Raw genomic sequence first — 12,940 nt, 5'->3', positions numbered from 1 at the left:
GACATGGGTGTTCGGAAAACATCTGTGTTTTAATTTAAGATGAAGTTTCAGTGAAGTAGTGCCACCTCCTTACCGTGAAAAGTTTTTATCACACTGTTTACATTTTGCAAAATTACTTTTAACTTGATCAAATAATGTCCAACTTAAATTACTTTGGACGCATTTTGTTATTATAAATCAATTAAGTATGTAACACAACACTTATTCTTCACTTTATTAAATTAAGTACCTACCTACTCCTAAATAAAAAAAATACTATTTATGAATGAGGTTATGTTATGATTAAAAATAACAAACAAACTATACAAAAGTTACGTAACGCGTGAGCGATGAAACAAAAACCTGTCGTAACATATTATTATCCGTAACTTATCCGAAACTTCTATAACGGATACGGTTACGGATATATTTTTATTTCGGATATCCGATAGTTTCGGTTACGCATACGGAGCTCCATAACATCTCTGCATGTAATTATAGCCTAAAGTAATTTCTCTTTCCAGCCGACTTTTGTCGATCGTTATACAAAGAGATCGTGAGCGTGGACGGCGGTAAAATTGTTTGGAGTTTTGTGAAACCACTCATCATGGGCAAGATCCTGTACACGCCGGTAGACCCCACCGTCACCAGGATTATAGAAAAGGTAATCAAAAAGTTTGAAGGAGCCAGTTCTTGAGAATCCGTCTAGCTATCACCGCTTTACCCCTATCTCTAGTAAAAGAGTGAGCAAGCTTTGTACCAGTTAAATACGATCATTGTAGCTAACGTATTCTTCAGACATCATTCTATTTGACACCACTTTACTATTGGGTACTTTACATAATTGTTACTTCATACAATTGAACGTACGTTATAAAATTGCCCATCATCTGTAATTCAACGTTCCAGAATTGTCAATGGAATAAATATAAAACCAAAATTAACCCCCTTGATACGTATTTTCAGGCAAACGCGACGTTCGCCAGCATGATAAAGATGACCGGTCTGGTCCACTCGTTCGCCAAGTCGTTCCCGGCCTTGGACAAGTTGTCGAGCCATCGGGATGGCGTGTCGGCGCTCATGAATCTAGTCACCTCCCCCAACTTCGAGGAGTTGAGGAGCATGATCATTGGGGATGTCCAGCTCCCTGACATGGATATGGATGGACTGTTCGATCAGATTGGGGATATGAAGGTATTTAATTGTTTTATATTCTAGGAAAGATGTGCTTCTTAAGGGTCGCAGACCTACCTGTGTTTGAGGATAGTTACCTAGTCTTGCCATAAATATTGTAATAAAGAAAAAAGAAAATTGTTAACTGCAAATAACATTTATTACTTTTACAGTGTGTCAGTTTAATACATAAATATAAAACAATTAAAAATATAAAAAGCTTATTCGAAGTGGTCTCCATTGGCTGCAATACAGTCCTTTAAACGATGAGGCCAGTTATCAATAGAAGCACGCACTCTTTCCATGGGAAAATTCTTCACTGCCAATCGTATAGATTGTTTTAGGGACTCCAAATTATCATGGCGTTTAGAGCAAGCTGTACTCTCTAAAACTGACCACAAATCATAATCCAGCGGATTAAGATCGGGACTAGACGACGGCCAGTCTTCAGCTCTGATGAAGTCCGAAACGTTCGATTCCAACCAAGACTGCGTGGACCGAGCTTTATGACCCGGCGCCGAGTCTTGCTGGAAGGACCATACTTGGTTATTGAACATGGTGATGTTAAGGGGCTTAACTACCTTCTCAAGAATGGTATCTTGATACACTTGTGCCGATGTTTTGATACCTTTTCACAAAAATATGGCTCAGTCACTCCTTCATAGCTAACACCCCACCAAACCATCACTGAAGTCGGATAATGTCCACGTTGCACTCTGTCGACTAATTGGGAAGCTTCCTTAGAGCTTTGAGCATAAATACGGTCATTTTGTTTGTTAAAATGTTGCTCAATTGTAAAAATTTTCTCATCCGTAAACAAAATTTTTCTGTGACCTCCCTTTGCGTACCGCTTCAGTAGTTGTTTCGATTTTACCACCCTATTCTTCTTTAAATTATCAGTTAAGAAATGGCCAGTGCGTCTCTTATAGGCTGCAAGTCCTAAGTCATCTTTTAAAATACGCGACATGGTTCTAGGTGCTATCTTCATTTCCCGAGATAAAATCTTTTGCTTTCGGACAGGATTTCTTCGAATTCTTTCCCTTACTGCTTTGACCACCTTTTTCGTACGAACACTACGTGGACGGCCAGATCTTTTCTGTCACAAACAGAGGAGGTCTCATTGTACCTATTAATAGCCCGGTACACAAACATTTTACTAATACCAAGTGTATGGAGAGTTTTAAAAATTGCATTTGGCTCCATACCTACTTTGTGTAATGCTATCACAGCGATTCGGTTCTCTTTATCACCCCACACCATTTTAATATCGCAAAATATTTTACAATGTATTGGCGCCAAAATGAGAAAACACAATGAACAATCGTATAAAAATGACAGATTCGAAATTCAAATGTAATATTTTTTTATAATTAAGTGTAACAGTATTTATGGCCAGACTAAGTATATATTCTAGGACTCTGTGATAGGATATATTTTATATCCACCCTAATAGCGGTCACTGAATACTAGGTGTTAATACCCGCCATCGTGGCCCACGTGCTTCGCGTTCCGGGATCAGGCTATGTATATCTAGTTTCAATGGGCCGGCATAATTATGTCGAAGGCCGAGGGGTAATCATCTCTCCTCACCCGACTTTCTTTTGAATCCCACTCCACTTACCATCCACCACTTACCATCCACCACTTACCATCCACCACTTACCATCCACCACTTACCATCCACCACTTACCATCCACCACTTACCATCCACCACTTACCATCAGGTGCATTGAGGTGACGTTGTCGTGCACGAATAAAAAACGATTCACGGCTTTTCACTATGTTCACTATTTGGTCTGATACTAAATATTTGGTACTGTCCTAGCTGCTGACATAGATACGTCATTATAAACTAGAAGACTATAAAAAATAGAATTCAGAAGGTAATATCTCTCTGTGCCTCTCTCTTATCCTCTTTCTCCGAAACTGTTGTGGGATTATTTAAAAATGGTTTTACTAATTATAAAAACTGTGTCAAAACTATTATCCGAGGTCCTTCGAGTCGCAAGTAATTGTAAAATGTAATTCTAATGACACATGTCCTTTACGCAGGGTCTTGGCAACATCTTGAGCAAGGCGTCTGACCTGCTGCGGTGCATCAACCTGAACAGATTCCGAGCAGCTACAGACGAATACCAGCTAACCCACCAAGCGGCTGAACTCAGCTTAGTCAACGAGTTTTCCGCCGGTTTGTCTTTACTTAATACTAACTTCTGCTAGTGGTTCTGCCCGTGTAACATCTGTTCTGGCTTAAAAAATAAGCATATGACATTTAGGGATTCAGCTTCCTATTAAGGGGGAATTTTCAGAATTGAAGAAGAAGATCTGACGATAATTCCCTGCTATAATAAACAAGTCTAGCCTCTGTATTATATTTGCGTCTATTTATGGATTCATTTCGAACATGCTAAAATAAATTAACCCACTTCTTATTTAACGAGGACATATTTCATCACATTTCATAGTATATCATGAAAAAAAAATAATTAAGTATAATCACAATCATTTCTATGATCACCACAGGCATCGTATTCAAAAACACGGAGCTTCAGAACGACGGTCAGGTTAACGTGGACTACGTCATCAGAATGGACATCGAGAATGTTCCCACCACGAAATGGAAGAAGAGCTAGTACGTATACTTCTAAATCATACTCAGAAAAGGAAAAAAGCATATATATTATATACTTATCTACTTGTTTTTAACCGACTTAAAAATAGGACGTGGTCCTCAATTCGACTGTACTATTTTTTTCAATGATCTACATTATGTTTCAATAATAATTAATAACATGGCAAATAATGTAAAAGTAGGTAGTCAAGTTTTAGATAACTTATTTAGATTATTCCAAAGTGCTTGTCTGAGTCAAAAGGCAATAAATATTTTTGCATCATCTTGGAAGTCAAAATTGAGCCATGCACAGTAAACATGAGAACATAAACGAACCAAACCATATTATTTATACCATTACTATTTTCCCCCCAGTCTATGGACACCCGGCCCTGAAGCCAACTTCATAGAGAATATGCGGTACTTCCGCGGGTTCGTACAGATCCAAGACATCGTGGACAAGGCGATTGTCCAGCTGTCACACACCAGGAGTAAACGGGAAACAAGCGAGGAGTTGGATTGGGCAGTGTATACCCAGCAGATACCCTACCCTTGTTATAGGAAGGACTTGTGAGTATTTCGATCTTGAAAGGGAAAAAGGGAAGATAGTAATACCAGCTCTGTATTATATACCTGCTAACCCTTTGCCAGCAAAGAGTCAGTACCTTCCCGTATCCAGATACAAACTTCTTCAGTTATCATGAGGGTTAAGATTTTAGGGAAGAACTGTAGATTTCTTTTCGATGTATTATACACTTCTTACTTTTTCATATTATATTTCTTATGCTTATTTGTTACAGCTACCAGACGTCATTGTACGAATCCCAGGCTCTGATAGTGGCTTTCTTCTTCTCCTTACTGTTTACCGTCGCGTCGGCTGTGCGGTTTATAGTGGCTGATAAGGAGACTGGCAACACTATGGTATGTACACAGGCTGATCCTAAAGCACGATACACCTGAGACCTCTATATCACAAGTGGTTCATAAGTTGTATCCGATTATAGCTGTTTAAGCGAATAAGAATATTCTACAAAGAGCATTATCGTCATGAGTTTTGGTGTGTATATACAAGGCAAAGTGACTCCACTGCCTCTGATGGTAAGTGAATTCTCATCCAGATGAAGTATCGATTGACGAGAGATGATCTCTTGGCAATCGGGTAGCTTTCTTTTTTTATTTTATATTTATTTTATGAAAAGCACATCATACTGACTACACCTAGTATAAACTGAAGCTGCATGAAAATGTCGACTAGCAAGAGATGAAAGTAACTCAATAACTTCTTCAACAGCTGATGTCAGTGATGGGTGTGAACCTGTCCTACCACACGCTGTCGTGGTTCATAGTGTCATTTGCGGAGATGGTGGTGACGGTGGGCTGCATGACGCTGGTGCTGCACTACGGGCTGGTGGTGCCGCGCACCGACCCCACGCTCGTGTTCGCGCTATTGTTCGTGTTCGGAATATCGGTGCTTAGTTTCTGGTGAGTTGTTGCTTTTAAACAATAAGAACTGATATGACGCTATTATAATCAGTGATGCATAAATGGCATAAGGTTGGATTTAAGTTATTTATCTTCTGTCTTATCAAGAGAATAAGCCAGCCTTAATTAACATTAACACTTATCTATGTTATGTAAAGATTATACCTAGAACTTGTTCCAACAATAAATGACTTCTTGTCTTCTTGTTTCTTATTGTACACTAACTTTGGCTTTAGGATCCACCCGCATAAAAAATAGATTTTTATCGCTCTGTAGCACCTTCTATTACTTTTTCAGAGCAATAGCAAAAACATTAGCTTTATTATTGGTTGAGATTAAGAACAAATAAGATATTATTTCTCCCCAGCTACATGATGTCGAAGCTGTTCTCATCAGCGAGTTTCGCTGCGGTGTGCACGGCGCTGGCGTACCTCACCACCTTCATGCCGTTCGTGATGATCCTCTCGCTGGAGGCCGTCATGGTCAGCTCACTCAAGTTGCTCGTGGTGAGTGAACAGTTATAAATAGAAAATATTGGCTATAAGTTTAATTAAATTGAAACGAATAGTAGGTTCCTACTTTCTTTTGTATAGCCTTCAGGTCTGTTACCAGCATTGAATACGAATGAGTTCATTAAAGCCTTAAATGTCTTATAAATTTATTCCAATGTGTTAGCCTTTCATTTTCAGCTTCAAAGACAAATATAAGCCATTAAAATAAAAATCGGTTAAGGCAATAATGAATTTAAGATTTGGTTTGATCCACAAGATTACCAAGTAGTACATGAATGCTGATACCATAACTCAATATACTCTACACTGAATCTACCTATCTAAACTTTTGATTACTCCTTTGGGTCTTATTGAAATTGACATAATTTCTAGTGCCTATCAATGTCCTCGTCCCTCTGCTACGCGTTCCTCTACATCACCCGTTATGAGGCAACCGGCAGCGGCGCCACGTGGGCCGACCTGTGGAGCTCGCCCATCGGCAGCGAGGACATGAGCATCGGCCTCGCCGCCATCATGGTTCTCGTGGACGCCGCCATCTACTTCATCATAGGATGGCTCATCGACAGATATTTTGGTGTGTTCATTTCATTGTTATGTAAACTGACCTTTGTTATACAAGCACGTCAAAATGTCCGTACTGTATCTAATGGTCAGTGAAGAAGGGTCCAGTTTCGACTGACAGAACATAATTACCCCTCAGCAAACACGATTATATAAACCTGTTAGTAGATCTTATAAGGTATTTCATAGCATGGTGTTAGTGGATCATCGTATCCGCCTAATAATACATAAGGTGTAAAGCGGCCCAACTAAATGGCTAAATTCTGGAGTCAAGCATATACAGGTTCTCATCGATCGATCTGAACGCCACTCCACTTACCACCAGGTGCATTGGAGTCACTCACCCCCAAGCTCAAGTATGCACTACAATGAACCAATATATTAATTCGATATTTTTTATCAGGAATTAAAACTCAAAGCAGCAACGTGACCCATTGCACCACAACGGACGACAAGGCCGGGGTCAGTATAATCAACGTGACCAAAATATATGGCGAGGGAACACGCAGGGCGAAATTGGCGTTGGACAATGTCTCGATGGAACTACATAAGGGACAGATAACCACACTTTTGGGACATAATGGAGCTGGGAAGACCACGCTCATGTAAGTTACAAATATTTCTATAACCCTTTTTAAAAGGTTTTAAAGATTTTGTGGCGTGATAGCTTTTGTTTTTAGTCTTTAGAGACTAACATTTTTATAGAGGGAGTATAAGGTAACTAACTAATTATATTATACGAGAGTAGTTGCGAAATACAGCCTAACAATTCTCAATTGGCAGGTTGTCTTTTATCTAATACTAAAATTGAAACTAGTCTTTTTAAATTAACTTCAGTAGTATTTCAGGTTAACTTTGTACAATTTTGTAGAGAACCTTACAACTACTAAAAACTCTCAAAAACAGTGTCACAACATTGTTTCTAAGTAACATACATTGGGTAAATTTTCAAACGGGTGGAACTGGAGAAGTTAGTTTACAATACACAGTATCAAACCATGTTTGTCTATCCCTAGCAACATCTTAACGGGCATGGTGCGTCCGAGCCGCGGGCACGTGTCGGTGCGGGGCGGCGGCGCGGACGGCGCGGGCGGGGCGGAGGGCCGCGCGCGCCTCGGCGTGTGTCCGCAGCGCGACGTGCTGCACGCGTGTCTCACGCCCCGGGAACACGTGCGCCTCTACGCTATGCTCAACCACGCGCTGCAGGACCACCAGGTCGATGAGGAGGTCGACAGGTGAGGACTCCCGATACCATAATGCCTATTCAATGAACGACCATTGGAAACAATGTATCTTTATAAAGCATTGACCAAAATATAAGTATGTCACTTAGGTGAATAAAAAATGAAATTAAATGATTTGATGAATAAAATGTTTAATATTATTTAGATTCAGTAAAATTTGTACTCTCCGAGAATTTTAAATTTTCCTTCCTCTATATGAAATTAAATTTAATAGAATTTGCAAAATAGTTCAATAAGCCACCACCGCGAACACACAATAAAAACAACTATACACTACATACGACAGTTATTTTTTCCTAAACCCTCCAGGATGCTGCAAGTGCTTTCGCTGGGCCCGTGGAGCGAGGAGCCGGTGATGCGACTGTCAGGCGGCACGCGGCGACGACTCTGCGTCGCGCTAGCGTTCATCGCCAAGCCGCACCTGGTCTCTCTCGACGAGCCCACTTCGGGGGTTGACCCCGCAGCAAGAAGGTAACTACTTTTATATGCCGGATATAAACCATACCTGACTCTTGATTGTAGCAAAGGGATACTGTACTGTACCTGACCTACCTACTGTACCTGATATTAAATGAAAAGAAAATATATACTTATATAACTAAGTATATTTTGGATATCACTTGATGATCGCCACAATAGCGACCTGCCTAATTGCTCTTAAATTTGAACTAAGGAACTAGATATAACATAATTAAATAATTAAATGTAGTATAAAATCTAATCGTATCTTCAAAAAAAATTAAATATTGTACTTAAAAAATGCTTTGGTTAAGTTCTATTAAAACAATGGTAAATCATCTTTAATATCTTGGAGACAATACTTCATAACATCTCATGCCGTTATACTAATAAATAAAATTCCATTCCAGGGACATCTGGTCGATGATAGTGAAGCTGAAGCAGGACAGAACCATCCTGTTGACGACGCACCACCTCGACGAGGCCGAGTTGCTTAGCGATCAGATTGTCATCATGCATAAGGCAAGCAAATTTTCACAGTAGATTCCAACTGCATGTCGAAATATCTCTCATAACATCAGTCACATGAGTCCATGTTAATAGTTTATATCTGAATGAAGACAAATTGCCTTATCTACATGCAATTACTTTCCAGGTATCAGAGATATTTCTAATTCAACAAGTAAATTTATGTAAAATTAATTTAGGAACGGGAGATCTTGGACTTAACTTATCCGAGATCTTGGACTTAGCTTACCCAACTAGGCAGTCTCCTTCTCATTAACAACAAAAAAATGTGATATTCTATATGAAGACTATATTTTCATATCATTATAATAATTGTCCTTCATAAAAAAAAATATAAATAACATTAACAGGGTCAAATCCACACAACCGGTTCACCGATAGAGATCAAACGCGCCCTCGGAAACGGATACAAGCTGACTGTAGTATACCCTGAGAAGAGACAGGACTGGGACGAGACGCTGGAGGAGAAGACCAAGCAACTCCTCGCCGTGGTGAGAGACACCATCAGGAACGCTAACGTGGTTGACGTCAATGGCATGGAAGTGGAAATAGCGCTGCCGTTCTATGACGCAAATGGGATTAATAATAAGTGAGTATTTTTTATATAAATGTAAGCGAATCTCCTTTGATGGTGTGGCCAAGTAGCTCCGCTACAATGGTGATTGAAAATATGGTGAGGAGTTCATAAAAGTTTCAAAGTTATGTTAAGTCCGCCAACCCACACTAAGCCAGCGTGGTGGACTAAGGCCTAAACCCTCTCAGTAATAGAGGGGGCCTATGCCCAACAGTAGGATATAACATAATATATTATTATAACGAATCATCTGATGGTAGACCATCTCCCAAGAGTATTCTTATTGCTGTATAAAACCTCTAGGCTGCATGCATCAAGCCTAAGGCAAGGAAGATAAATTTTGGTACTTCAGATAGGCCTTCCTGCACTAAAGGCTTTCTCTTCACTGTTGATCTTTTATCAACAGTGAAGAGAAATCCTTTAGTTCTTATCAGTGTTGTGTGGCAGTATTACTACCGTCATCTAAGGTAGCCAATAATAGTGTAGACAAATACTTAAAGTGGTCACTACGAATTACCACAGCATAATATATTAATTAAATCACATCCTTGACTCAACATAGAATGTTTGAACTATATAGTTAATAAATATCTCACGTTCAGTTTCCACCAACTGTGCCTGGTACTGGAAGCGAGTCAAGCGGTGCTGGGCTTTAAGAACTTCAGCCTAGACTGTGGCAGCCTGGAGCAGGTGTTCTACGATATCTGCCAGCAAGCTGATTCACCAGAACAGATCGGACTCCAGTATGGTATGCTTACAAATTTTGCTGAATCATTTATTTATTACTGTCTTCGTATTCATAAGTATTCAGGTAGACATAATGCTTTAGGAACCGCGACATCCCCTTTTTATTAAAAGAGAGAACGTAAAAACAACCTCTTACACATTTCATACCATAGTCGAGGAGTCCCCATCCAGCACGTCGAAGAGTTCCTCAGGGTCGAGCATCAGAACCGACGAGCCGTTGGTGCCGGCCGAGGGTCCGCTGCGGGCTTCCCGCTGGGAGCAATTCAAGGCGCTCATGCATTCCCGATACATTCATCACCTTCGGAACAGGTTAGCCGAACTCAGAAGTACATATACACACATAGCACACTTTGTTCCTTTATCAAGGTATTGGTAAAGGTTTCTTGATAGTTATTGATGATTAAAATGTAATACAGTACTCCTGCCTTGGATTTTATACTCGAGACGTTTATGGTGTTTTGGATTTCTTTACTGAGATCTCTGGTTCGATCCTGGGATTGTTTATAATGTTATTGTATTTCTTTTGCATAGTGTCAGCTCACGTTTTGGAATTGTGTCCAATAAATAGCAATACTCGTACAGCACGCCATCTCTTCTATGGGACCTAAATTAGCTTATGATATGTTAGTATGCTTCACCTTCCCTTGAAATTGGAAATGATGCTTTGCTTTAACGATGAAAGGAAATATCGTGAGGAAACCTGCATACCTGAGATGGTCTCTATAGGAATTTTGATGTGTGAAGTCTACCAATCCGCACTAGGCCAGCGTGGTGGACTAAGGCCTAATCCCTCTCAGTAATAGAAGAGGCCCGTGCCCAGCAGTGGGGCAGTATATTATACAGGGCTGATATTATTATTATTTATCAATTCATATTTACACCTCTAAAATTACAACCCTATACCCTACCCAGATGGTTGCTGTTTATGCTGCTGGCGTTGCCGACGATATTCGTGACGACGGCCATGGCGTTCTCAATGTTGCGACCACCAGCGGACAACGAAGTATCGCTTGTGCTGGATGAGCAGCTGTATGCTGGATCCACTGAGTTCTTGGTGTAAGTACTACTAAGTGCGTTGTATGACTTTTTGTCGTCAAGATTCTTACTGTATTTTGATGATTTTTTCGTAGTCCTTACTGTCCCTATAAGTAACGTTTAAAAGAACTTGTGGTAATTAATATGAGCTATAAGGGTTCTTGCCAATTTTGTTATTCAATGGACAATAATAGATATTATATTGCTGTTTAAAAAATTTACTCCCACACACACACACACACACACACACACACACACACACACACGCACACAAAAGATGAATAAACCAAAATGGACGTTACGTTAAAAACTGAGATCTCTAATACTTTACCCATTATAATCACAAATAACTACTGTAATTAATAAATAACAGCATGTAGAAAAACAAGTACAATCAAAGGTGCCTTGTCCAAGTGTATTATATAAAAAATATTAGGCATTTCTTCATGGTTAAAAAGGTGACTTTCATTAAGATGACATTGGTAGTGTGAATGAAGGTGACTTCATTAATGAATATTTCTTTTTGTTTTATAGTTGTCATTTATCGATAACTTATTTTAAGACATTATCAAACCAGCTTTGGAAAACTATTGTATCCAGTGGCGGTCGTAAATGATGCGAGGTTCTAGGCAAAAGTAAAAAAAACGTCGCGAGGCCCCGAGCGGAGCAAAAAATGTTCTGCGGTTTTAACAGTTTTATCGATAAAATCGTGAAAAGAGGTGGTCCAAAGTACCGCGCGGGACTTCTGTAAATGCAAGGCCCAAGGCGGTTGTCCGGTTCGCCTCTAATTGTATCCAACCTCATCTCAACTTTGTAATGTCTGAAAAGGCAACTAACAACAGCAATTATTATACACTTACCCAGACCTTAAACAGACTTGTTATCATAGCAGTGCTCCGTCCTTAGATAAATAATGTCTATGAATAAGGGTTAGTAACAAATAAATAAATTGAATATAGTCCACTTACCTTATGATCATATATTGTTTCAGTCCACACCCATCTGTATACCCTGGCTCGAAGCACGTGGATCCGATGTTCGCCCAACGCGTGATGGACGCCGCTGAGAACGGGAAGCAAGTCCGGAATTGGACCGAAATGGTACTAACCGACTTTATAACAGCTTCACGCTATCTCTGAAAGAATATGACAAGTGTAGTAAAAGGGAAATACGTTAGAATCAGAGGAAGTTCGCGCAGCCCTCTTAGAATGTCCCAAAAAAGCGTAACTCGTGAGTCGATGTCGTTTAATTTTGACGTTTGTGATTGGTCGAAAGACCGATGCGTAGTCACGTGATAGTCTTTCAACCAATCACAATCAAACGACACGGAGTCGTGTTTTTTTGCCACATTCTAAACACACTGAACTCTTGAACTTTATCTTAACTATAATTTTGATCAGTAAGTTTTAGTGCATTTTGACATCGCACTTTTATTTGCATTATTCGTTAAATAACGTCTGACTTAGCAATAATTTTGTATTCACCTACCTATTATACCTAGTCTTGCCATAAATATTGTAATAAAGAAAAAAGAAAATTGTTAACTGCAAATAACATTTATTACTTTTACAGTGTGTCAGTTTAATACATAAATATAAAACAATTAAAAATATAAAAAGCTTATTCGAAGTGGTCTCCATTGGCTGCAATACAGTCCTTTTAAACGATGAGGCCAGTTATCAATAGAAGCACGCACTCTTTCCATGGGAAAATTCTTCACTGCCAATCGTATAGATTGTTTTAGGGACTCCAAATTATCATGGCGTTTAGAGCAAGCTGTACTCTCTAAAACTGACCACAAATCATAATCCAGCGGATTAAGATCGGGACTAGACGACGGCCAGTCTTCAGCTCTGATGAAGTCCGAAACGTTCGATTCCAACCAAGACTGCGTGGACCGAGCTTTATGACCCGGCGCCGAGTCTTGCTGGAAGGACCATACTTGGTTATTGAACATGGTGATGTTAAGGGGCTTAACTACCTTCTCAAGAATGGTATCTTGATACACTTGTGCCGATGTTTTGATACCTTTTT

At 39.6% G+C, this 12,940-nt stretch overlaps 1 protein-coding gene across 1 annotated transcript in view; it reads left to right on the top strand.

The window, feature by feature from the left end:
- LOC115442462 overlaps positions 1–12,940 on the top strand; it is a 94,686-nt gene that overhangs the window by 67,626 nt on the left and 14,120 nt on the right. Inside the window, exons 37-54 of the mRNA XM_030167501.2 lie at positions 504–643; positions 946–1,173; positions 3,206–3,341; positions 3,677–3,785; positions 4,140–4,334; positions 4,565–4,685; positions 5,056–5,246; positions 5,614–5,752; positions 6,131–6,332; positions 6,723–6,924; positions 7,336–7,554; positions 7,873–8,034; positions 8,433–8,544; positions 8,901–9,139; positions 9,727–9,872; positions 10,024–10,180; positions 10,784–10,927; positions 11,898–12,006. Of these exons, the coding sequence (XP_030023361.2) occupies positions 504–643; positions 946–1,173; positions 3,206–3,341; positions 3,677–3,785; positions 4,140–4,334; positions 4,565–4,685; positions 5,056–5,246; positions 5,614–5,752; positions 6,131–6,332; positions 6,723–6,924; positions 7,336–7,554; positions 7,873–8,034; positions 8,433–8,544; positions 8,901–9,139; positions 9,727–9,872; positions 10,024–10,180; positions 10,784–10,927; positions 11,898–12,006 (2,951 nt within the window). The remainder of the gene's footprint in view (positions 1–503; positions 644–945; positions 1,174–3,205; positions 3,342–3,676; positions 3,786–4,139; positions 4,335–4,564; positions 4,686–5,055; positions 5,247–5,613; positions 5,753–6,130; positions 6,333–6,722; positions 6,925–7,335; positions 7,555–7,872; positions 8,035–8,432; positions 8,545–8,900; positions 9,140–9,726; positions 9,873–10,023; positions 10,181–10,783; positions 10,928–11,897; positions 12,007–12,940) is intronic.

This window comes from Manduca sexta, chromosome 7, assembly GCF_014839805.1.
Source record: "Manduca sexta isolate Smith_Timp_Sample1 chromosome 7, JHU_Msex_v1.0, whole genome shotgun sequence".
Taxonomy (NCBI): Eukaryota; Metazoa; Arthropoda; class Insecta; order Lepidoptera; family Sphingidae; genus Manduca; species Manduca sexta.
Note: the sequence above shows the minus strand (reverse complement) of the source record. Positions and strands in the feature narration are given on the sequence as shown.